At 46.7% G+C, this 26524-nt stretch overlaps 1 protein-coding gene across 1 annotated transcript in view; it reads right to left on the bottom strand.

The window, feature by feature from the left end:
* SNTB2 (syntrophin beta 2) overlaps positions 1-26524 on the bottom strand; it is a 309644-nt gene that overhangs the window by 20093 nt on the left and 263027 nt on the right. The window contains exon 6 of the mRNA XM_085638715.1: positions 24492-24676. Within this exon, the coding sequence (XP_085494841.1) occupies positions 24492-24676 (185 nt within the window). The remainder of the gene's footprint in view (positions 1-24491; positions 24677-26524) is intronic.

A 26524-nucleotide genomic window follows, 5' to 3' on the forward strand; every position in this document is an offset into this window, starting at 1 on the left:
AACCACACCGTCACCCTGACTGTAAACAATCTGGGTTTGTTTTTCTCTGCCTTTCTTCTGTGTAAATACTCGAAACTGCTCCAGTCATGAAATAATACTCATGAGCAGGGCACATGTTCCCCATATTTCTATATAACGTGTCTACACACGTTAAATCACTCCCTTGTATCTCCAGAAACTATGGCAGGCGCTTTCATTGGACCACAGCTGGTCCCGCCCCACCCTAGGCAATCATCTGAGGTAATGACGGGACACAGGAAGCGGCGTGTCAGAGCAGCGCCATGTGCTGACACACCCTCACGAGGGTCAGGCAACAAACAGGCAACGTGCAGTCCTTTCTGCATGCTTCGCTCAGGACACAGGAAATGCAGCATCATCACTGTGCGCCACGCTCACCTGAAACCCATATCGCATGCCACGATCCCACCCAACAGTATAAAAGCTTGCTGCGCACTACACTTAATGTCACCGGGGAGGAGGCTGGACGCATGCAGCACTAGGTTTTCTAGCGGGGAGTACGCCTTGAACTGAAAGTCGTTGTTCTGATTTCTTCTTCCAACAGGTTGAAACTATAGTAGACCAAGCACGCCCTGACGGTTTTTTCTGCTAACTAATTCAGTATCTTTGATATACCTTCCCAACCAGTCTGGTTTTTAACCCTTTTGTCTTCATCCTTTATCGTCTCCCACCAGAATGTGGCCACAAGGATTTCCCCCCTACCCCTCCCATGGGGCAAATAGGTTTTTCCAATAGGCTAAGACTTCTATATTTGTTTCACATGAATGTCAGAGTGAACACAGATGCCTGACACTCATATAAATTTTTCACCTTTTTCACTTTAGGAGAGAGCAGTAAGTATGGAGCGTGACTGTGACACATCAAGGTCTACCGAATGACAACCATTTTGAGTATTATATGTGTCTCACCCCCTCTCTCTTACAGGTTTCTCTAAACAGGTGGCAGCTGGCTATAGGCCTACGCCCCCAGTGGTAAGATTGGAGCCCAATATTTAAGGTCCTGACGAATGCCACGTACCCATGTGGACAATACAGGCAGAAACATGTTGACCCCCTATTAACAATCACTGATTCACAGCGGCGACGGGATGATAAGGTCCCCACTCACCGCACTTATATATTTTAATCCCACATAGTAACCCCATAGAATAAAAATTGTTCAGGTATACTATGATGGTTTTTATATTCACTCACTCCTTTTTTTGTTTGGGCCCCCCCTTAGTTTAGAAGTGCATCCCTGTCTTCAGGTGTATGCCCGCCCTCTATCAAACGCGGTTTTTAGAGGGCGAGGACTGGCAGATGATGAAGCATGACACCTGGTGGTGTGTGATGCCAGTCCATCAATTTTTGTGATTTGCCCCCACTAAATTGGGCATCTCTTAGACACAACTAGGGACGGTCCTTTCTGTGGTTCATTACAATACAAAAGGCAACATTGCAGCATCTAGCAAAAGACTATTGAAATGTTAGATGTGACCTAGCCAACGCCTACATGACAGAGAAACGTGTAGGAAAAGAGGCCCAGCAGGTTAAATATTCACAAGATAGAAAAACATGTACTGCTCCTTTAAGGAACCATTATGTTCCTGCTCACACGGTCACAGTTCTTTTTGAAGGAGATATGCAGAAATTCGCTGCTGGATTAACTGACAACCAGGGAGGATTGTTTCTGACATCAGTGAAGATGGCATGATGCAACTAGAATTACAAGGAACATTTCCTTCTGTACTGAAGGATCTTCAAAGATGGGTAAAAACTTGAACAGAACTATAAGCTTATCCCAAAGCATGTGGCTGTCAAAATCAAAAAGACAACTTGGCACGGTTCACGGACAATAAAAACTGTATCTTAAGAGATTCTTCAGAGCAGCTTATCTAACTAAAGTGTCCTCTCTTAAATCCTCATTTAAAAAGCAGTGTTTTGTGAAAGTGTGGATAGACTTCCAGAAGGCTGCCTTACTTATTGCTGCTGAAACATTGCTTAAACGGGCGGCGATAGTCACCTTTCTTCATGAAGAATGAGCTCTAGGTTTGCCAGGAAGGTGCGTTGTTGGCTAACTGATAACAAAAGTTAATACAAAAGACAATACATCTGGAAATTGATTGTTTCGAGAAAACCATACCAGTATGGAGAGTACCATAATTGACAGAGTTGGTTAGTTTTGAATGACAGCAAGATAGTGAAGGGACTTCCCTAACAGAGAAGAGGGACTTCAGAAAATGGGTAGAAAGATTGTTTGGTTGATGTGAAAGTCAGATACAACTTGCAGGAGGAAAGTAGGGTGTGTCCTTAAAACCACTCTGTTTCGATGAAACATTATGTAAGGTTCCAAAGCAGAAAGCGTTTGTAACTCGCTAACCCTACTGGTCGACATAATAGCCACTAAAGAGCTACCTTCCGCAAAGAGGCTTTATGTATGGGCTCAAAAGGAGGAACCATCAATTTAGGAGCTTAATTTGGTACTTTTAAGTGGAAAAAGGCTGCCATAGAAGGCGGCTCTATGTGCAAGTCGTTCTCTGTATGCTGTGATGGCCACCAAATTAACTTTAAAAACAAGAAACTGAAGTTTCGACTTTACCAAGTGTAGGCGTTAAAGAATGACTATATCCTCTTGACAGGATATTCAATCATGATTCTTTTGAAGACACCAACTCTCAAACCTTTTCTGTATGAAAGCATAGGATTTTTTTGTGTAAATTGCCACGTTGCTTCTTTGGGAATGTTCATACATTCCTAGGATAAGTTCAGATGGCCGTATTGCACAATTTTAATAGACCTGCTGCCAAATTCAAGGACGCCACGTTGGGATTATGTAATTTCACTTACATTCATGGGTAACAGGTATAGTTTGTGCAGCTCCTAGCTATGAGGTCTCATCAAAATTTTAAGAAGTTATGAAATCCTTAACAGACTTAGACACTCTAGGGACAATGAATAGCATTGTTGCATAGGACGGTTTTATCTTCATTAAGACTAATGGCAACAGTTAAAAGTAAGAGAGAAATCTGTTGGACTAATTCAACTAAAACTGTTCAAGTAACTCATCAAAAGGTCCCCTCGGGGGGAGGAGCCTAGCGCGCAACCAAGATGGCCGCGTAGGTGCGAGGCTCCCGAGGACCTCCGTGACCTCCTACATAAATCCTGAAAATATCCTGTCCTAGATGAGGGGACTGTGTTGGTGAACCCGAGCTGAGGTGTCACCCGTTTTCCGCTTCCAAATTGGACCTCGGACACCGGCGGGAGCACCGATCGAGGTTTGCGGCCTTCTCCACGCCGGGCCCCCGGATTGGAGTTGTGGGGCGATCCGGAGCCAAAGTGAACAACAGCGGCGGGCAGGGCCAGGCGACTCGCGTACCCCGCACTTTCGCTTTCGCTTTTGCACCCTCCTTGCTGCCTCGGCGAGGTTGGGTTGCGGGGCACTGTGAGGTGGTGTGGCCTCGTTGGGGTACCCTGCCGGCCCGCCGGCTGTGATCCACCCCGCGGACCTGTGGTTGCCCCCCCCCGGAGCCCGTGAACCGGCTTGTCTGCCCTTTCCGACGTGATTGGCACGATTGGGGGACTGGAACCATGTCCACAAAGCAAGATGGCGACCGGGCAAAGGTGAAATCGACCCGACGTGGCGCAGTCCATCAGTCTAACAGCATGGACCGCTACACCCTCCAGAAGGGATCTCCCGAGGTGCCGCGTAGGTCCCCTGAGGGCCCGACTGATGCTCCTGCTCTGCCCGCGTATCTGACCCTTCGGGATGTCATGGGCGCTATCGCCGAGATGAAGGCCTCGGTGGACCAGCGTTTTGACACACTGGCGCAGAAGATTGACTCGGTCCTCGTGGATGTCGGCCTGGTGAGGGCCGATCTATCTAAGACCAACGACCGGGTCGATTCTTTGGCCCACACCACATCGGGCCTCACGACGGATGTGGCGGCCCTCCAAAAGGAGGTGCGCCGGCTTGGCCAGGCGAGTGCGCTGATGGATCGTCGCCTGGAGGATTCCGAGGGTCGGGCCCGAAGGAACAATGTCCGCATCATCGGGGTGCCGGAGGGACGTGAGGAGGCGGCGGCGGACCTATTTGTGGAGGACTTGATTCTCACCCATCTCCAGCCCCGGGGGCTGAGTAAATTCTTCGCGGTGGAACGGGCCCACAGGGTTCCCGGGGGAAGGCCTAAGGCCGGAGCCCCTCCGAGGCCTCTCATTGCCCGGATTTTCAACTTTCGGGACAGAGACGCTATCCTGCAAACTTCCAGACTACAAGGACCGGTCAGACTCGACAATATGGACGTAAACTTCTATCCTGATTTCACCCCAGCGGTCCAAAAGCAGAGACTGAGCTTTCTCGGAGTCAAACGTCGCCTACGGGACCTAAACATCAAGTATGCGATGCTTTTCCCAGCTAAGTTGCGGGTTGAGGTGGATGGCCGCACGCACTTTTTTGATCGTCCCGAAGCGGCCGGGGACTGGCTGGATACTTTGTCCGGGGATCGGGGTCGGGGGGCGCGGTTGGAGGAGAGGGCTCGCCGGATCAGGACTGAGGGACTAATATTAGGCCTCGCTCTGGACAAAATTGATGTCACTTTTGACTGTTCGTCTGTTCGAGTAAGTTCCCCTCCTGTGGAGGTCGTGTGGGGTATCTTGTGGGTTCTCCCTCCTCCTCTGGGGGACTAGTTAGTTTAACCATCTATGGGGCGACAGGCACACTGCACTTTGGGGGGGCTGTTTGGGCTCATGCAGGGGTGCAGGGAGGGGGGAGTTCTGTTGGGATGGGTGGGTTGGGGTGGGGTGTTGTTCGTTTTTACCACAAGGCAAACCCTTTATTGTATTGGTATTAAGGTGCTCTCGGGGGGACGAATGATGGCTTCTGTTTGTGATGGGGGGTAGGGACCTGACTTTGTTGTCTTGGAACGTTAATGGACTGGGGGATAGGATCAAACGAGGTCCTGCAGTATCTGAAACGAATCTCACCCGATGTAGTCTTTCTGCAGGAGACACACCTTATCGGTAATTCTTTTTGTGCCATGAATAGGCGTGGCTACCGTTTGGTGGCCCACTCGGGCTTCACGTCGGGCTCACGGGGTGTGGGCATCATGGTGAAGAACTCGCTCCCGTTGGAAATAGACGAGGTGCGCCATGATGATAGGGGACGCTACACTGTCTTGGTGGGGAGAATGGAGGGCAAAGTGGTTGTCTTTGTATCAGTATACGTCCCACCGGGGCTACAGTCGACCGCTTTTGCAGACCTGGGGCGCCTCCTCCTTGGCCTTCCGGGGGGGCTTCTGGTGGTTGGGGGGGGGACTTCAATGCGGTGGTTTCTGGGACTGTGGATCGACACCCCCCTAGGGACCTCCCCCGGGCACAGGCGTGGCTATCCGGCCTCTTGGATACACTGGGACTGGTGGACTGCTGGCGCTTAAAACATCCCACGCAGCTGCAGTACACTTTCCACTCGGGTGCCCATGGTAGCCTCTCACGGCTTGATTATGTCCTTGTCCCTGCGGCCTATGTTGGGAGGGTAGGAGAGGTGCGCCATTTGGCGCGGGGTATTTCAGATCACTCCCCGCTCCTGTTACACTTTGATGTCTTCCCGAGGGGTGAGGGCAGGGTAGCTACAATCAATGCCTGGTACCTGCGCGACCCCACTATTCGCGCTGACTTGATTAAATCCTTGCAGCGATACTTTGATGAGAATGTGGGGTCCGTCCCTTCGGCTATCTCCCTGTGGGAAGCCTTCAAGACGGTTCTCAGAGGGGAAGCCCTGTCCCTTATCTCCCATTCCCGGAGGCGCGAGCGGGAGGAGGTGACCCGGGTGGAGGCCGAAATTGCCGAATTGGAGGGCGATCTAGAGGGTGGGGTGACAGATGCTGCATTACATGTCCTACAGCTTAAGCAGGCGGCCTACAGGGCCCTCGTTACGGAGGCGGCCAGGGGCCTCAGTAGAGAGCAACAGGGGCGATTGTATGATGTGGGTGATAAGGCTGGTAAACTGCTTGCGTGGTTGGATAAAAAGGAGAGAGCGAGTCGTGTGGTCCCGCTGATTGAGAGGATGGATGGTGTGAGTGTAACCGAGCCAGAAGACATTGTCTCTTGTTTCGTGGAGTATTTCCGCGAGGTGTATTCCCCGGTTTCTCCCTGCTCGGAGGAGGATTCCCACGCCCTGCTTAGGGATATCGCGCTGCCTTCCCTCTCGGAGGTGGACAGGGTGTCGTTGGATGCCGCTCCTACCTCCGACGAAATTGCCCTCGCCATACGCTCGGTCGCCTCCGGCAAGGCCATGGGCCCGAACGGCATCCCTATCGAGTTGTATAAGTTGCGACCGGATGTATTGGCACCCCACCTCCGCGCGATGTTCCTGGCGGCCCACTCGCTGGGCTCCCTCCCGCTGGACCAGCGTCTAGCTACAATCGTGGTGATCCACAAGGAGGGGAGACCTCGAGACCGGGTTACATCCTATCGGCCTATCTCGCTCTTGAATGCGGAGCCCAAAATTCTCGCCAAGGTGCTGGCCAACCGGCTGGTCGGCGTGGTGGGCGATCTGGTCCACCAAGACCAGTCCGGCTTCATTCCCCATCGCAACACGGCCCTTAATCTGCGGCGCTTGCACGGGGTGCTCGCACGTGTCCCATTCGTGAGGGAGCCGGCCATATTGGCGTCCTTAGACGCCACCATGGCGTTTGACACGCTTGAGTGGCCATACATTTGGGCGATGCTGGCGAAGTTTGGATTTGGCCCGGGGTTCATCAGCTGGGTCAAATTGTTGTATTCGGGCCCATTGGCGCAGGTGGTGGTGAATGGAAGAGTATCGGCCCCATTCGAGCTGGGACGGGGCACGCGACAGGGCTGCCCCTTGTCGCCGCTCCTGTTTGCGCTGGCCTTGGAGCCCCTGGCGGAGTGGCTGCGGTGGCATCCTTCCATCCGTGGTCTCCGTTGGACCCCCGAGTACGAGGACCGCGTGTCCCTATACGCTGACGACATCCTTCTATACCTAGCCTCCCCACGTAAATCACCGATTGTCCTGGTTGATGTTTTGCGCTCATTCGGCCGCAACTCAGGCCTTGTCATCAACTGGGCTAAATCATGTGTGTATGTGCTCTCCGGGGAGGCTCCCGTCCTCCCGCGGGGCTGTCCGATCCAGATTGTCTCTCAGGGGTTTAGGTACCTGGGTGTCTACATCACTCTGGACCCGGAGGCCCGCTACGAGCGGAACTTGCTTCCCCCCCTCCTGCGCTTGGAGGAGGACGTCGCGCGCGCTGGCAGCGCCTGCCGCTTTCGCCGCTCGGCCGGGCGGCGTTGTTTAAGATGATGTCATTGCCACGCTTCCTGTACGCTCTCCAGAACACTATGGACTTAGTCCCGGCGCGCTACTTCCGTGAGGTGGAGAGTCTACAGCGCCGCCTGTTCTGGGACGGGAGGCCGCGTATTGCCCTGGCGAAATTGACGCTCCCATGGTACGACGGGGGGATTGCCCTCCCGGATATTAAACGGTATTACTGGGCCTCCCAGCTAGCTGCAATTAACCATGGCCTCTACGGGCCTGCCTTAAACCCGGCATTTGAAATGGACAAGATGCTACTGCCCGGTGGCGACTACAATCGAGCGCTCTACTCTGGCGCGCCCGACGCTCGCCTGACGGGACCTACGCGTGTCATGGTGCGAGTATGGCACGCGGCTAATGCAGCTATGGGGTGGAAGGACCGTTTGACCCGGGCGTCACCGTTGTACGCGTCTGAGAGGTTGGGCTCCCTGTGGACCTCGAAGGGCTTCGAGAAGTGGGACACGATAGGCATCAGTAAAGTGGGGGATTTCTGGACGAGGGGGGGATTTAAAACATTCGAGACGCTGCAGACGGAGTTTCAGCTGCAGGGCAGTGAATACTTTCGGTACTTGCAGGTCCGTCATGCACTGGGCTCCGTCTTCCCAGACGTCGCCTCCATCCCGGAGTCTTCTCCCCTGGAGGATAGAGTGCTAGATGGCCACGTCCCAGACAGCACGATTTCACTTATTTACAAAAAACTGATTAATGACCGCTCGGGCTTGCTGACTGGCCTCCGAGAGGCTTGGGTCGCCGATGGGCTGGAGCTGGACGACGAGGACTGGATCTCCGCGGTGGCCTCTCCGAAGGAGGTGGCCATACCGGCTCGCCTTCGCTTCGTCCAGCTTAAGATACTCCACCGGGTCTACATGACGGGGCCAAGGCTTCTGCGTATGGGCTATGCTGGGGATGGGTTGTGTAAGCGTGGGTGCGGTGCTTTGGCGACCTTCCTGCATATTTTGTGGGAATGCCCGAAGGTGGAGCGATTCTGGCGTGGTGTGCACGAGGTCCTGCGAGTGGTTATGCGTGTCGCTCTGTTGCCTGAAGCGAGGAGATGCCTGTTGAATGTGTGGGAGCCAACTGACTACTCGGCTCCGCAGACGTGGTGGGTGACTCTGGGATATATGATAGCTAAGCGTGATATTGCTCAATTGTGGGGATCCCAGAAGCCCCCGGCGGTGTCGGCCTGGAAAGAACACATGGATTGGTGCATGTTTCGAGAAAAGGTGGTGTATGTGGCGAGGGGTAAGCCTGGGACATGGATGAAGGTATGGGGCCCCTGGAACGCCTACCGCGGGGGTATCTGCGCGCCACCATTGCTGCCTGCTGCTTCACCAGCCCCGTCCCCTTAGCTGACTCCTTCCCCCAGCCCCGGACACAGGGTTCCCCCAGTCCTTGCTCTGTTCCCCTTCCCCTCTTTCGACTCCTGTGGATAGTTGGGGTCCCCCATTCGGGGAGCACGCGCTGCTATTTTCGATTGCTGGTTGCCTTGTGGGTGTGGTTTTTTCGTTGTTTGTATAAAATGAAACCGTATTGTGGGGTCTGATTGATGTGGCCCACGACTTTGATACCTCCTGATTATGCTTCTCTGCAATGCCAAGTGTTCATGAACGTATGTCATATGCTCCTGTCATTCCTAGCGGCCGGCCGGAAGGTTGTAGGCCCATACTTGTATATTCTTGAGATTTGTAATAAACGGTTTCAAAAAAAAAAAAAAAAAAAAAAAGGTCCCCTCAATCGCGTTTTCCAAGCTCTGGAGAAAAGCTATGGGATTTTGCCCAGTGGCTAACAGGTCTATTTGAGAGAACCCCCAATCTTGGGCGTTAACATGCATAATGTCGTTGTCAAGAACCCATCTGAGGTTTTCAAAGAAATATCTGCTGAGAAGATGTGTCAGGCAGTATTGAAGATCTGGGAGATGCACAGCTTGAATGGATACATTCCTTGCCAGGAGTCAGAGAAAACTGATTGGGCTTCTATTGATGGATCATTGGATCTGGTACAACCCTCTTTGTTGAGGTAGATCCTTGTGCTAATGCTGTCTGAATAGATAAGGACTCTGTTATTAATGAGGGTAGAAAGGCCTTCAGATCCAAATGGACAGCGATCAGTTTCAGAAAGCTGATGTAAAAGAGTTGTTCCCACCCCACCCACACTCTTGTACCATCGGACCTTGCAGATTGGATCTCCAACTCAGAGATGAATCTGTAGCTATTGTTTGTGATCAAAGGTCTTGGTGAAAGGAATCCCTTTTAGAAGATAGGTTGCCTTTATCCACCACATGAGACTGTTTCACCAGGAGAGATCATATCAGTTTGTTCTCCCAGTTGTTCTCTCACTGAAATTACTGATCTTCTAAGTATTGTTGCAGGGGTCTCATGTGAAGTAATGCACTGAGTACAAAGAAGACGCACAAGGCCATTGACCTCAGAATAGACAAAATCCAACACGCTGTGAAAATAGGAGTTCTTTGAAAAAAAAAGACATTTTTGAAAAATGGTAGATAATCTCTCCTCCATAAGACTATACTTCTCCATGCCTGGTGTTTAACGTTGCTCCTAGATAGTCTAGTATTTGTTTTTGAGTCGATGCCTGGCAGTTGATTTGAAAGCACAGCCAATGTAACAGTGCAGTAGTGGCATTGAAGTCCTTATGTATCTTTTCTGCAGTGGCAGTTATCAACCAGTCGTTAGGTAGGGATAGATGTAGACCCTTTGCTTAAGGGGTTTAGCTGTCAGAATTCCTGCAGGTGAGCTTTTTAGGGATCAATACATATTTTGAATATCTTCCTCTTTGAGAGGGCAGAACACATTTTATGATTTTGCTAAAGAGATGTGACCTTCAGTCAAAGTAATCAAAGTTGATATTTTGGTGCAGGCTTCAGAGGGACTGATGGAGGAGTGGATTTGATCTGAAGCGTACAGCCATTTTGTACGATGTGCAGAACCCATCTGTTGGTGGTTATGTTTTGCCACTCCTAAATATTTGTAAATGCTTCCTCCAACTGGAGAGGTGAATAGGTTATAAGAAATGGGAGCATCACTGTTTCGACTGACTTCTATGAGGAGTGGGTAACTGGTGCAGATGCTGACCTCTGCCAGGTCTTCTGAGGTGTAGCGGCTGCAGTTCTCTTTGCTGGTGACAATGATGGACCCTGCATATATACTACATTTTGAAGAATCTTTCATCTCTAAGCCTACTGCCTAATTGGTTTCAGCCTAATTACCTATCCATTGCATCTGAACATCCATATGAGAATAATGGAGGACCAATGTCACAAATAGTAGGCTCATAATTTCAATTGCGAGTCAGGCTTCAAAGATGTACACTGCAGCCATGGGGCATGTTAGAGGGAGTTACTGTAGTAAAAGTCTGTGATTGAGAGCTCCGCAGAATTAATGGAAATGGTGATCACTTAATTGGACACTGGTAGTCCATCTTGCATGACTCATGAAATCATGTCTCCATTTTCTTAAGAGCTTCTCTGTCAAAGTCGCCAGGGATAACCATTGGATTTTGTCATATCATATTGTGGTGCTAGCGGTCTTGAACGGCATTGCTGTGGCTGCAAAAACTTTAAGCCTGCTGCATCAGTAAGTTTCTTCTCCCTGTCGGAGGCACAAAGGTCTCTAGGGCTGATGCAAGTTAGTTTCTCCCTAACTGCTAAGATTAGGACAGACAACAGTTTAAGTTCTTGGCTTAAGTACATCAGATCCTGATCAGAAGGGTTATACTTCATTAGTTTTGGGAACACCACTATTTGTGGCTGAGAAGAGGAACTTTTCTTCTGCAGGTTTTTTAAAACCGGAGGCCAAGCAGATTGAGGTTATATTGCCTCAATAATGACTGATACTGAGGACTGAGAGGGTTTCAACCAGTATGTTGAACTAAGCAGCTCTATGCTCTACTTAATCAGGTGATAATCTTGTTGGTGAGCAGGTCAATGCAGTAGGAGTTTAAGAGGAGTCCAACAATTAATGTCTGGAAGGAGAGGTAAATAGAGACTTCTAGGAGAGACTGTATAAGGAGAGGTGGAACGATTCGCATGAAGCCATACATGATGAATGTGCAGGAGCAAGGGACATCTTTCTGAATGGTGACACAAAAGGACTGATAGAAATAATCACTGGCCTCCGTGGAAGATACAGGGGTGCAAGTGGAACCTGGAGAAGATATTTTGCAGGAATATCCGAGATGGGCCTCATGGCAACAGTGACAACAATGGTGAAGCCGAGAATGAAGAGAACCCAGAAAAAGAATTGGGGAAGCCTGACACCGTCGACTGCCTCAACATTGATCTTCTGAAAGGTTGAGATATGCCTTGATTTCCAGTGGTTTGACAGTGTGTTTCAATCACTGAGGGGGCAGTCAGCAGACGCTTAGATGTTGCAGTTGAGTGTTTTGACATCTGTTGGCTATGACCAGTGGAGGAGACTTCTTTAGTGGAGGGTGCTCTCTGTGCTATACCTGCAGCCAAGCTCACCTTTGACGGTGAGCATATTCGTGCAGAGTCATGCTTAAACAAAGACGTTTCAAGCTCTGCGGCTCCTATATGCCCTTGTCTTTATTAAAGTTAGATTACAAAATTCTTGCCAAAATTATTGCTGGGCGTCTATCTCAATGACTGGAATTTATTATCTCCCCAGCGCAATCTGGCTTTATTCCCCACCGCTCCACCTCATTGAACCTCAGAACACTTTTTTCAGTGCTGCATAGGATCAAACCGGATACACCAGCGGCCACAATTCTGCTTGACACGGAAAATGCTTTTGATTTGCAAGAGTGGCCCTTTTTCATGTCAATCATGCGTCTTATGGGAATGCCTATGGGCTTCGTAGCCACTACTTCACCGCCTTCCGACTGCTCGCCATCGGTTAAACGGTACGCTCTCTCAACCCTTTTCACTATCGCGAGGCACAAGACAAGGCTGCACGTTGTCACCCTTGCTTTTCGTCCTCGCTATGGATCCATTAGTCAGGCCTTTTCAAGAAAAACATCTGCAGAGAGGCTTACAATTCAACACAGGCCCCATCCTAGTCTCAATATACACTGACGACACTATCCTATATGTACGCGAGCCACAACTCAACTTAGATCCCCTCATAAGTGAGATAATTCATTTGGCATAGTTCGTTATTTTTTCCCTCACGCGCAGCAGGGCCCCCTGGGATCTAGAGTTCCTGCTAGAGTGGTGTGCAGACTCTGCTAAGTATTTGGGCATACACATACACCTAGACACGGAAATGATAGTGCGCCTCAATTACGGACAGGCGATTTCCGCACTGGAGACACAAATAGACAGATGGCTGAAGTTACCGCTATCAATAGCAGGCAGGGTAGCCATAATCAAGATGGTGGTTCTTCCCAAATTCCTATACCTCTTCAACAATATCCCTAGCCCCCTCCCAAATAGCTTTTTCGCAACACTTAGATCACACCTGATACGATTGGTATGGGGAAATGCGCGGGCCCGAGTGCGCTGGCAAGTACTAGCCCTCCCCTATGACAGAGGTGGTTACGGGCTGTCCGATCTACATTTATATTATCTAGTAGCTCAGTGTACCTACGCCTATGCTTGGTACCACCCTGACGCCAGGATTCCGTACCTCTGCCCAGAATCAGACCTTGTCCTCCCCGAACGTTTGTCCACCGTCCTCTCCAAAGGCTCCCCAGAGATCCTATCGATATCCAAACAGTCTCTACAATAAATTGGGCTTGGGAAAAGCTACGTCGAATTACACACACAGTCATCCTATATTCTACAGCCCTTCCACTCCCCAATGCTCGTTGGCTACCACTTATAGGCGAGAAAATTGTAATCACGAAAGCGTGGGACCTCTTTCCGGATGGCCATGCCTTTATGGGAAGTGGTGACACACGCTTCCCCGACGTCACATTCATGGACCGGGTTGTGCGCCGGCAAATCCAATCAGCGCTGCGCGCCACGATACCCAGTTTTCCCATAGAACCTGACTCGTTCGCCCCTTTATCTCTAGTCATTGAGAGTGAACAAGGCACCCACCTCATTTCTAAACTGTACAAAGCCTGCACAAAGCTTTTTCCTGTCGATGACAAGATCCGAGGGAAAAGGGAGGGAGATCTGGGTGGCCCGATTACTGACTACCAATGGACCGCCTGGTGCGCTATCACTAAAGCGATACCAAAGGGGATGATGGACATCTCCCTAAACAGCAGACACAAACTGCTCCACTTTAAGTTTTTACGCAGGGTTTACAGCACACCTGCTAAAGTACACAAGCTGGATCCGTCCAGACGCCATAATTGCCACAAATGTGGGTCACCATACGCTGAATTTGCACATTTGGCATGGACTTGCCCTCGCCTGCAGCCCTACTGGAGAGCGGTTCACAAAGAGCTGGGCGGCATTATCAACATACCACTTGACCCTATCCCAGAGATCGCACTCTTGGGCTACGTAGTCAACTTTCCCAAACCGATTCGAAAATTTGTGGCCCTTAGTTTATTGTTGGCTAAGAGGGAAGTGGCAATACACTGGGGCCGTAAGACAGTCCCTACGGTACAGAGCTGGTTGAGAAGCCTGGTTACCTGTAACAAACAAAGCGATATGTACTCCACAACTGTTCCATCTTCATCAAGGCTGAGAGACATATGGGGCCCACTGAAAACGTATCTCGCATCGCGACAAAGCTACAAGGCCACACAGCTGGAATGAGGCATAGTACCATCTGGGATGGGTTGAAAACGCACACCACTTCACTATAATACTGACATAGCTGTTTGCTAGATGTACCAGATTGCTGCCATCTTTGAATTTACATGCGCTCTGTCCATCATCTCCTTGTGCTTGCTTTGTTCGCCCTAAGTTGGCAGGGTATGCCCAGACGTGGGTCCCTTGCTCACTTTGCCACTCGGTTCAAGCTAGCCTGGCTGATGAAGGGTGTTACCAGAAACCGGTCCCAGGATGCTGGTTTCCGGTTCAGGGAAGACCTGGCTTGACAGTTCGGACTGGACTGTTCCCATGAGGCACAGGGTCAAGACTGATTTGCATATAGCTGGGTCTGAACTGAGGTGGCGAAGTGAGCTAAAGAATGAGGATGGATTCAACCCAGATCTGTGACTGGGGGTGAGTGTCTGAAAAGTTTCAGCACTCCGCCCATCATCTCATTGTGTTTGCTTTGTTTGCGCTAAATTGGCAGGGTATGCCCAGACGTGTGCCCCTTGCACACTTTGCCACTAGGTTCAAGCTAGCCTGGCTGATGAAGGGTGTTACCCAGAAACCGGTCCCAGGATGCTTGTTTCCGGTTCAGGGAAGACCTGGCTTGGCAGTTCGGGCTGGACTGTTCCCATGAGGCACAGGGTCAAGACTGATCTGCATATAGCTGGGTCTGAACTGAGGTGGCGAAGTGAGCTAAAGAATGAATGATGATGGATTCAACCCAGATCTGTGACTGGGGGTGAGTGTCTGAAAAGTTTCAGCGCTCCGTCCATCATCTCCTCATGTTTGCTTTGTTCGCCCTCAGTAGCCACATAGCATGTTAAGCAGGTATACATCTTGAACAGTATGGACTGATGAGTATTGACCAAGGCGTCCACCATGGACTAGTCATATTCAATATTTTTTATTGGACACTTGTAGTTTTCTAAGATTTACAGGCAATACATCTTTGTATTTTGCATAACATGTGAGACTGTGTAAGTTGATAACTGTGATATTTTCTATGTGACAAAATGATAAATAAAGCTTTAAAAAAAATAATCATCAATACGTTTGATGTTGATAGGGGACAGTGTCCAGATTGTTAATGGTGGAGACACTTCTTTTTCTCCCTAGATTTCACTCTTAGAGAATCCTTTTCTGGATAGCGCACAGACTCAGTAGAAACTGCACCTTCTTTGGTCATCCTGTGATGTTTCTTCTTCTTTTCTTCCACACAGAGATCTTCTAACTTTCCCCTCGGATGAATGCCACATGGTCCTTTATTGCTCTTTTTGCCATTTTCTAACAAAATTAGCATTTATTAACTGAACGTGAGGAAGGTAAGCAGACCTCAAATACAGAACCTGGCGAGAGGCAGCCTTCGTTCTCTCAGAGGAGAGGCACTTTACAAAAACTGAAGGCATTTGAGGAGAAAATAATTAAGTTAATCATACACACTCACACAGCTAGATGGTTGCACATACCTTTGCATACTTTTCACATTTGCATTCACATATTTGTATACATTCCTCTTGCCTCTCGTGGTACTTGTATATTCCACATTTAGTTACTGTTAAGGCTTCTATGTTTGAACCTTCTGATAGCATACCACATAACTCACAGCTGACAAACATGTTTGAAGCTTTTCGCTTACTTTTTTAAGACTAAGACTTGGATGAAGTCTGTTTTAACTCAAGCCGGAGGAGAAAACCTCAAGAAGAAAAAGTGAAATTCCCTAGAAATTTTCTGGGACCCATCCACCATGAACTCGGGCGTTATCCTCAATCTGCCCTTGGAAGTGCAAAAAAATCTAGTAAGACACCAGAAATTATTGTTAATAAAATGAAACAATGAAAAGAGAGGGGAGCAGAATTTCTGTTCTGGGCTCTAACAACCACCAGTAAATCAGGGGTGTTGGTACCATTCCCTCAAAATTTGCAGATTTGGGGAAATGCTAACCAGCAACTAAATGGGCTGATTCTTTTATATATTAGGGGAATTTACAGTACCTGTGCACCAGTCTAGTGTCAGACCCCCTTGGGCCCCACAAAGCTATTTAGCACATTGTTGTCAAAATCACATATGAGGATGATCATATTCGTGAAGATTAACAGATAGGTACTCATCTACATACATTTGGAAACACTTTTTAAGAGATTTGAAAAATGGTATGTCTAAAGTTTTTGTCTGACACCTTGGACTACAACCAGGGAAACCAAGTATCCCTACACCTCTAGGAAGATACCTGGTAAAATCTAAGGAGATGAGACTTGTAAGCACTCCACAAGCTCAACTTACTCATTATGGTCTGTGAATGTCAAACAGTGGGTAAACGCAATTGCTCCCCGTATTTAGGCAATGCTGATCACTAAAATAAATTCTCAACCAATGGCTAAGTCTATTATCCAGTGTTACTACATTTCTAGAGATAGACAGAAGATTTCGGGTGTGTATGTGTCTATTGTACGTGTCGGGAAAGGACCAAAGCTACAGCCATGGATAGTCAATGTGGACTGCACAAAGGATATGGCTGATGTCAAGGTAGGAAACCCTATTAACCCCAGGCATATATGAAAACTAGAGACCAAGGGGAATCCAGGGTAGTCTGGCATACATGGATTCACCATAGTTTGTAATCCAGAATGCCCTGCGAACATCAACCTATGGCTAGATAACACCAATTTCTCATTTTCTAAGCAAGTGGCTGTTGTATATGGGGCTTGGGTTTGTCTGCAACCAGAGCAGCCTACCAATCGACGGCAATTCTAAAAGCAAGAACACCATAGGAATGCAGGGAGATACGACATTAGTGGATTCCACCATATTTTCTTAGCCAGAATGCTCTTCACACGTCAAACCATGGCTACAATAAACACAATTCCCACTGGGTACAGCTGCAGTATTTCAATCCAGTGGGAGCAGCTAACATGTTACATGGACAACTTGTGGCATCTCTGAAACAGACTCAGGGGAATCTAGGGAGCTGTGCCTTTTGACAACCCACCACTTTTCCGCTACCAGTGTGCTCTCCAATTGCACTTGTATTATTTACAATAAAACCATGTAGCCATATGAGGAAAAAATAATAATTTGGTGAGTAATATACTTATAACATCTAACTGGTAAGGGCCAACAAAGTACACTATATCAATTACTGGGCTGACAGAACATGTAATTTGAACCTGCCACAAATGGGTTGAGCGGATAAAGTAGCGTGTCTGCTTTGATAGAGATGCTCAAGCACCACAATCTGAAATTCTTACTCCATTTTGGGCAAGCACGATCTGTGCAATTGGATTCTTATGGCAGAGCAACCCCAGGACACTCACAATTCTGTGTTGAGCTCAAATGATGACACATCAGAGAGTCACTAAGGAGGGTCATGGATTTCGAGGTGATCCATGACCTCAGTGATTGCTCGCAGTCAGGGTAGTAACATGGCCTACTATAGTGGTTTCTGCATGTGGGCTTTTGAGGCAGCACATGACGTGCATACAGGCTCCTGGGAAATCCAAATGCCTCAGACTTCATAGATGTTAGATGGCACACATTTGGGCAGTGCAGGGGATGGATGGTGCAGTCGGATCGATATTAGCCTCAATAGCTTCCTGTTCTTTGATCTTTGCACTGTGGTAGGATTTTGAATAGCCCAGGACACAGTTATAGGTCTCGGATATTGGAAGTTGCAAAGCTTCTTACCAGAGTACACTTGATAGGAGAACTAATGCAGCCCTCTGGTAGTTGACCTACGTTTCCTTTTGAATATGTAGCAGGAGCAGCGTATTTTTCTGAGTCCTGGTATATTGTCCCTCCTTCTCCAAAGGAGATAGCTAAAGTTTCTTGCCTTCAGTCTTAACCTTTCACTCCAGAGGTGTAGACAGCTGCTCAAAAGGTGGGTCTCTGATTAAAGTAAAGGATTCAACTTGCATTCTGAAACTGTGGCAGTTGGACTCCAGCCAAACTGCTACAAAATTCCAAAGTTGGCCCCAGCTTTGGAAGGAAGTCAATCATTCAAAATGAAACCGCTTCAGGTCAACCACCCATCAGGGTGAACTGCCACTCTCCATTTCAAATACTGGATACAGATGACCTCTGTCCAATCATTGGCTGTTGCTGGGTCCTGACATCTTATCAAAACAGAACAGTACATGGGGGTCATCAGAATAGATTAATAAAAAGCTTAAGCCGGTGGCCAGGCATGGAAAAAAAGGAGAAAGCAGTTCCTATTTCCACTAAGCCCATAGATCACCTTAGTGGCTAAGTACATATGGGGGATCTTAACAATGGATAACCTGGATTTAATGTATGAAATCACTGCAGAGGTGTAGAGAGCTGCTCAAAAGGTGGGCCTCTGATTAAAGTAAAGGATTCAACTTACATTCTGAAACTGTGGCAGTTGGACTCCAGCCAAACTGCTACAAAATTCCAAAGTTGGCCCCAGCTTTGGAAGGAAGTCAATCATTCAAAATGAAACAGCTTCAGGTCAACCACCCATCAGGGTGAACTGCCACTCTCCATTTCAAATACTGGATACAGATGACCTCTGTCCAATCATTGGCTGTTGCAGGGTCCTGACATCTTATCAAAACAGAACAGTACATGGGGGTCATCAGAATAGATTAATAAAAAGCTTAAGCCGGTGGCCAGGCATGGAAAAAAAGGAGAAAGCAGTTCCTATTTCCACTAAGCCCATAGATCACCTTAGTGGCTAAGTACATATGGGGGATCTTAACGATGGATAACCTGAATTTAATGTATGAAATCACTGCACCACAACACACGTCAGAACCCCATTTGGTGGGTCGCAGGGCAAACAGGGGTTACAGGACCCAAACTGCGCTAGTTGAGGTGGTTTGCCACTAGTGGTCCTGGGGTCTGTTTTAAGTCCCTGCAAAGTGGGCCAGGTTAATGCTTTCTGCACTGGACTCCCAGAAGAGCAGGTATGAGCAGTCGCAGTCTGCTCATGGTGGTAGTGGGGGACTTGAGAGTCGGACACGTGCTCAGAAATCAATAACCAACCAGCAGCAATAACTTAGTCTCCAGACCAGTGCTCATCTCTTAGCAAATGCAAGCACTTTAATAACATAAAATAATTAAATACTACACACTCTATTATGGTAAGCAAATAGAGGGTTTTATTCTTATATCCATCTTCATTTTCCTCAACCTATCCTGGTAACCTTGGGAGCTATAGCCCCAAGTGGTGGCAGAGACATGAATCAGGCACAGGTGCAAATTATATCACTATTACACCCGTGGGGCTTAAAAGCACAACTCAGTCACTCCCTCTTTCCCATGATTTACTTTGGGCAGAAGGTTAGATGTCCTTGTGCTCTACTTCTTTGCACAGTACCTATGTTCTATTGCTCTAATTGTGGGTAAAACCTCACAATGCCTACATGCTGCTACTCGCAAGTGGGGTGGTGAGGTGGACCCTGCCTGCACCTTGTGTGTGCAGAAGTTTCTCTTTGATGTCAACATCGCTGGGTGAATGCAACACATCGGGGTTGTGTGTCCTGGCACGACCTCTCCGACCTCCCGGACTGTTCAGCCTCACAGTGGTGTAGTGAAGGTATGGATTCCTAAACCCATCAGGCTCACAGAGGTGATGTGCAGTGGTGGCCTCAGAGGCCAATCTGGCTTACAGCTGTAATGTGTAATGGCAGCTTCCAAGGCAGATCAAGCTCACACAGCAGTAATGAGCCTTTTTCTGGCACCGGAAGATGCCCTAGTTCATGGCTGCAGTGGCTGAGAGTGGACATAATCACGTTTGATTTAGTAGACCTTTGGGGTATGTCTACAGTAAGAACCCAGAAAAAAACACGGGGGTCCCATTCACTATATGATGTACCTACTACAGGACCCATTGGTAGACCCAAATTTAAAGGGGTGTGACCAGTGTTTAAACAACGTCCATAAAGATATCAATGTAAACTAAATAAATTTACAACTTCATTGTAAAGTAAATAAATTGAAGAAAGACATGACTGATAATAAAACATAGAAATATCTATCCAAACATATCAAAAATCAGAAAGAGGAATATCAAGTTTTGAAGTACTCCGTGTATATGGTGAGCATACAGTGCTAAAAAGTGAGGGAATGCGCACAAAGTGTTGATCACAGTTTAAGAACCTGGAAAGAACAAATATTTCTTAGCAGAGAGAAGCATTAAAATCAATAAAGGTATGACACAAAGTGTTGTTCTTATGCGTCAATCAAAAAATGTCTGTTTTTCTGCCGTGTTGCAGTCGACAACATTTCGACCCCTAACCAATGTGCATGGTGATCATCAAGGTCAAAGGTAATATTACTGATTATGGTGAAAATAGAAGCTGTGGTACCCCAAGGAAAAAGGAGAGTGCATTGAAGGAAGACTCTCAGTTCCGCCAGCAGAAAGTGTAGATTTCATGTGATGTTCCCTCACCTCTGAGAGACTGACTGACTTGTCAGCAGACACTTGTCCTAGTTACAAAGAAGCTATTTTAGTACTCTGTGAAGCATTCCCTCTCCCAAAAAAGGCAGTTTCTTTAGACTAGTTTTCTAAAGGAAATCGCAACCTACGTCACCTATTTTAAATGAAACATCCTCAAGAACTATTTTCTTGTGCAAAGAGCAAGCTTTCATCCATTAAAACAAAGGTGAAATGAAAGAACAATGCCTGTATAAGCATAGCTGACCTACTGGCTTAAACCCTGAGAAAAAAAACTGTGCTGAGATTTTGAGGCTGCTTGCTGACCCAAGAATCCTATAGGAGGTAACTAGTCTTCAGTTCAGGCAGCTGGCCTTCAGTTAATCTTTCCACAATCCTGTGTTAGGATCCCTTGACATTGGACTCTTCCCATTTTTAGGTTTTGTCTCCACAGCTCTTGCGAAATCTCTAGTATTTAAAGAAAAAAAGAATATCATAAAAGGGTACTCAAAACCCACCCAGTACTTACCATTCGTTCATTCCAATGTCACTCTAATTTACATGCTTCTGATTGGTCAGCACGTCGTCTGCTTTCACTCTGCACGTATTCCTGCTCTCCTTTGCCTGTCCATGCCGTGGTGTATAGATTAGCCCAAGTACAGCTTCTAGTCACTGGCCAGTGTCCTTCCACTGGCTATGCACTCTGAAGGTACTTTTTGAAAAAGAAATTCCTATTGAGCACTCCATATGAGTGCATCTGCAGGCAATCTTCTCTCCTCCCAGCTTTTATTTTATACTGTAGCACTCCATCGGAGTCCATCGTTTTGCAGGCTGACTACCTGTGCCACCTACCCTGCCCACATTTGTTGTTGTTGCCTGTCCCCCAGCCACCTCCCGCCCATTACTGCTTGCCCCCACTGACCTCCTGTTGCTGTCCACAGGTCACCTCCTCCACCGACCCTGCTTCTCACATTGTTAGCCTTCGTCCCTTGGAGCTGCCTCCAACTACTGGTTCCAGCCTCAGCTCAACATCTTGTGATTAAGGGCAGATCACCATATCTAAACACAAAAAGCATTGGCAAAGCCAATAGGTTTCGCCTCTGCGAAATCTATTGGTTTCGTCAATTTTTTAAAAGACATGTACAGTGGTGCCAGCTGCTGTACAACATTGCTTTACTTTTTTTTTTTTTTAACAGCTAAGACGTGAACAGCAGTGAGAGTTTTTTAAAAAAAACTTTAAAACAGTCTGCACAGCAGGTAGCACTGCTGTGTAATATGTCTAAAAAACATTGACAAAACCAAAACATTTTGTAGAAGGAAAACCTTTCGGCTTTGCCAATGCTTGTTATCCAGTAGGAAGTCTTTTCTTTAAAACAGTTTAGTTTTTAGTCTAACTTATCTATTTGTTCTTGAAGACAGTATTTTGCTGCAGTGTGCTGATTTTTAGTAGGGAACATGCCTTATTTATTTGTGAAATGTTCCAAATGTGGAAACAAAAATAAAATCTGAAGACGACCCTCATGATATTTGTATGCTGTTTCTTCCTGAAAGCCATGGCATTAAAGATCCTCACTGTCTGGAGATGTCAAGGAAGACTCTGCAAGACCGTGGAGGAAAAGAACATTTCAAGTCCTCCTACTAATGTTGTGGTTCCTCCGTCATCATGTTCCTCCATCATCTTCATACCCAACTTGCAAGGCAGAAGGTGCTAGAGGAATCTTGTATTGAAGGTAGCATACTGAGCGCAGGAGCTCACCAGACGATTATTCTTCAATCAAGAGGAATCTTGTATTGAAGGTAGCATACTGAGCGCAGGAGCTCACCAGACGATTATTCAATCAAGAGGAATCTTGTATTGAAGGTAGCATACTGAGCGCAGGAGCTCACCAGACGATTATTCAATCAAGAGGAATCTTGTATTGAAGGTAGCATACTGAGCGCAGGAGCTCACCAGACTATTATTCATCAATCAAGAGGAATCTTGTATTGAAGGTAGCATACTGAGCGCAGGAGCTCACCAGACGATTATTCTTCAATCAAGAGGAATCTTGTATTGAAGGTAGCATACTGAGCGCGGGGGCTCACCAGACGATTATTCAATCAAGAGGAATCTTTTATTGAAGGTAGCATACTGAGCGCAGGAGCTCACCAGACGATTATTCAATCAAGAGGAATCTTTTATTGAAGGTAGCATACTGAGCGCAGGAGCTCACCAGACGATTATTCAATCAAGAGGAATCTTGTATTGCAGGTAGCATACTGAGCGCAGGAGCTCACCAGACGATTATTCATCAATCAAGAGGAATCTTGTATTGAAGGTAGCATACTGAGCGCAGGAGCTCACCAGACTATTATTCATCAATCAAGAGGAATCTTGTATTGAAGGTAGCATACTGAGCGCAGGAGCTCACCAGACTATTATTCATCAATCAAGAGGAATCTTGTATTGAAGGTAGCATACTGAGCGCAGGAGCTCACCAGACGATTATTCTTCAATCAAGAGGAATCTTGTATTGAAGGTAGCATACTGAGCGCGGGGGCTCACCAGACGATTATTCAATCAAGAGGAATCTTGTATTGAAGGTAGCATACTGAGCGCAGGAGCTCACCAGACGTTTATTCTTCAATCAAGAGGAATCTTGTATTGAAGGTAGCATACTGAGCGCGGGGGCTCACCAGACGATTATTCAATCAAGAGGAATCTTGTATTGAAGGTAGCATACTGAGCGCAGGAGCTCACCAGACTATTATTCATCAATCAAGAGGAATCTTGTATTGAAGGTAGCATACTGAGCGCAGGAGCTCACCAGACTATTATTCATCAATCAAGAGGAATCTTGTATTGAAGGTAGCATACTGAGCGCAGGAGCTCACCAGACTATTATTCTTCAATCAAGAGGACTCTTGTATTGAAGGTAGCATACTGAGCGCGGGGGCTCACCAGACGATTATTCTTCAATCAAGAGGAATCTTGTATTGAAGGTAGCATACTGAGCGCGGGGGCTCACCAGACGATTATTCAATCAAGAGGAATCTTGTATTGAAGGTAGCATACTGAGCGCAGGAGCTCACCAGACGTTTATTCTTCAATCAAGAGGACTCTTGTATTGAAGGTAGCATACTGAGCGCGGGGGCTCACCAGACGATTATTCATCAATCAAGAGGGATCTTGTATTGAAGGTAGCATACTGAGCGCGGGGGCTCACCAGACGATTATTCTTCAATCAAGAGGAATCTTGTATTGAAGGTAGCATACTGAGCGCGGGGGATCATCAGACGATTATTCTTCAATCAAGAGGAATCTTGTATTGAAGGTAGCATACTGAGCGCAGGAGCTCACCAGACGATTATTCATCAATCAAGAGGAATCTTGTATTGAAGGTAGCATACTGAGCGCGGGGGATCACCAGACGATTATTCATCAATCAAGAGGAATCTTGTATTGAAGGTAGCATACTGAGCGCGGGGGCTCACCAGACGATTATTCATCAATCAAGAGGGATCTTGTATTGAAGGTAGCATACTGAGCGCGGGGGCTTACCAGATTATTATTCATCAATCAAGACACAGAAGATATACAGGTCAACAGCTTTAAATTTATATTGGCATGATGAGCCTGGCTTAAACCTCCAAGGATGCAGCAAATGCTACTCCGTGAGAAAGAAGATGATGGAGGAGAAAAGCAGTAAATAATATTCCTGAAAGAGTTCTAAGAATTGGAGCTAGGCCATGCAAGGAATTAACAGAGTATACCATAAGTAGGTTTCTAACGACACAGAGCTGCAGAAAAAAAGGTATTTAGCCAGAATGTGCATACAGCAAGATTTGGGGTGGAGGTGTTTACAATGTACACATGCATACAAAGTGTCTGCCCAGATATCACAGTCTTTAAACTGCTACTAGGTGGCAGGGATACCAAAAGATTCAAAATGAAACATAATTCAGACACAGGAGCATCCGCAACTAAACTCCATAAATTGTGGAACATGGTCTCTGAGAATGAGTCGGCCATAGCAAGCACAACACAAGTGTGTGTAAGTTGCACACCATCTGCCATCTACAACATGCATGCTGTCTCACCAGTTCTCCTTCTGGTCCGCCGAAGTCCAAATACAGATTGCGGATGCCGTCATCTGATGACATCCTAAGCTTCTCAAAAGGATATTGGTACAATACACTCCCTGCACCTGCTTCCTCCCGGGACACTGTAAAGCCATGCTCATAGTGTACAGTGAGTTTCACTGCTTGTTTGTTAAAAGTACAGCCTGTAAAGGAACAAAAAAAGAGATGAGAACATGAATGGTTGTCAACAACAGAGTTACAAAAAGTTAAGTTGATGGATGAGATTTCCAAGAATGCATTTTGACAGACTAGCTTCTTAAAAATGTCTCCAAAGGGCAAACTTGCTCCATATAACGAGGCACCTAAATTAAACTTCACTAGTCTGCATGTATCAAAGTGATAGCAAGTGGAGTTGTGTGAAAGCTTGGTCACTGAATGAAAAGGTTTCTTATTTTAAGGAAATGGCAGTACCTACTCTATTTTTTTTTAAAACATTTTATTGTACTTAATAAAATAATACAGTACAGAAAATAGCTTGGTACATTAGGTAGTACATTTGTCGTATTGGTCCACTGCAGGTCTATTACACAAGTGTTGTAATTTACATATTAGGATGTAGCAAGAGAAAACTTCCGGAACGTCGATTCCGGACACTGTTATGCCCCCTTACTGGACCTATCGGGTTAATCGCTCAGATCAGGATCAGAGTCTGGTGCTGGAGGGGCACAGATGTTGCCACGAAATTAATTCCACCTACCCCATACCCGTTCCCACTTTTTGGGACACCCTCTGTGTATAAAAACTGCAGTACCTACTCTTGATGTATTTTCCATGTCTCTTTAGCACATTTTTACCACATTTATAACTTTTGGAATTTACTGTGCCCGGGCATGGCAGTCCGTCAAGTAAAAAGGGTTTGGAAATACAAATATCTTTAAAAAAAAAATTAAGATTCTAATGCAGCATTCTTAAATGATTTTTGGTGGAAGCATGTTCCAAGATGCCTTTGTATTAATGGATTAGCTTCTCTTGTTAATCCGTTACAATACCAGTTCTCCTCCTACAAGGATCTAGTGTAGTAACTGAAACACTGTTGTCATGAAATCATTACATCTGGAAGGCATTAGCAAAAACACAGCTTCTTTCTATAATCTTTGCAGAGGGTACAACAGTTGATGGAAGGTCTAGAGGCTGTTGACATTATTAAATCAGATTATACTTGAAAATTATTGCCGGAACTCTACAAGGGGAAATTCAGAAAGATGGAAATCTTGCTCTGGTTACAAAGGTGCCCTCCTTTTCTAGTGAGGATCTTCATTTTAACCTAAAAACAGAGTCAGATGAGAATTAATAAAGCCAGAGTTTCTGTGGCTTTCCTTCATAAGGAGAGACAGATACTAGGACTTGAATCCTGAAGAGATATAGCTGAAGGCTGTCTAGAAACATCCATTTGTCACTGGCCTGCAGGCAATTGTTAGAGGCAAAAGAAAAGTGGTAAAGCCTCTACCTAGGATGAAGACACTATGTAATTAATCTTCGCAGCCAAATGAACCCAAAGACACATGATATTGATGAGGTAGATTGGGTAGATATTATACAGGCAGGGGAAAATCCTCATGGTACCACGTAGATTCATGGCTAGGGTTTAAAACAGAATGGCAATGGCATATGTGTTTAGCAAAAGCAGCTGCCACGTAGTACAGAGCTGATCCAGGTACTCTTATTTCAGAGAGATTACCTTGTGGATTGAACGGTCCACTTCATAAAAGACTGCTACAGAACCTAGAAGCATTGTGGTATGACTCCTCCATTATAAACGTTGCATGAAGACCTCCAAAATAGTTAAACATTCACTTTGTGATGTACAAACTACATAAGAATTGTAAGCGAAGTTTTTTTGGTATCATTACCCTCCATAGAGTCTGGCTGTCTATTGCAAAATCAAAGAATCCATGAAAGAATTATCACTTGTAGACTTAAACCTCTGTAAGGGGGAATTGAAGGCAATTACAAACATTCAAGTCATTGTCAATCGAACTAGATATGGGAGA

Source organism: Triturus cristatus, chromosome 12 (genome assembly GCF_964204655.1).
Source record: "Triturus cristatus chromosome 12, aTriCri1.1, whole genome shotgun sequence".
Lineage (NCBI taxonomy): Eukaryota > Metazoa > Chordata > Amphibia > Caudata > Salamandridae > Triturus > Triturus cristatus.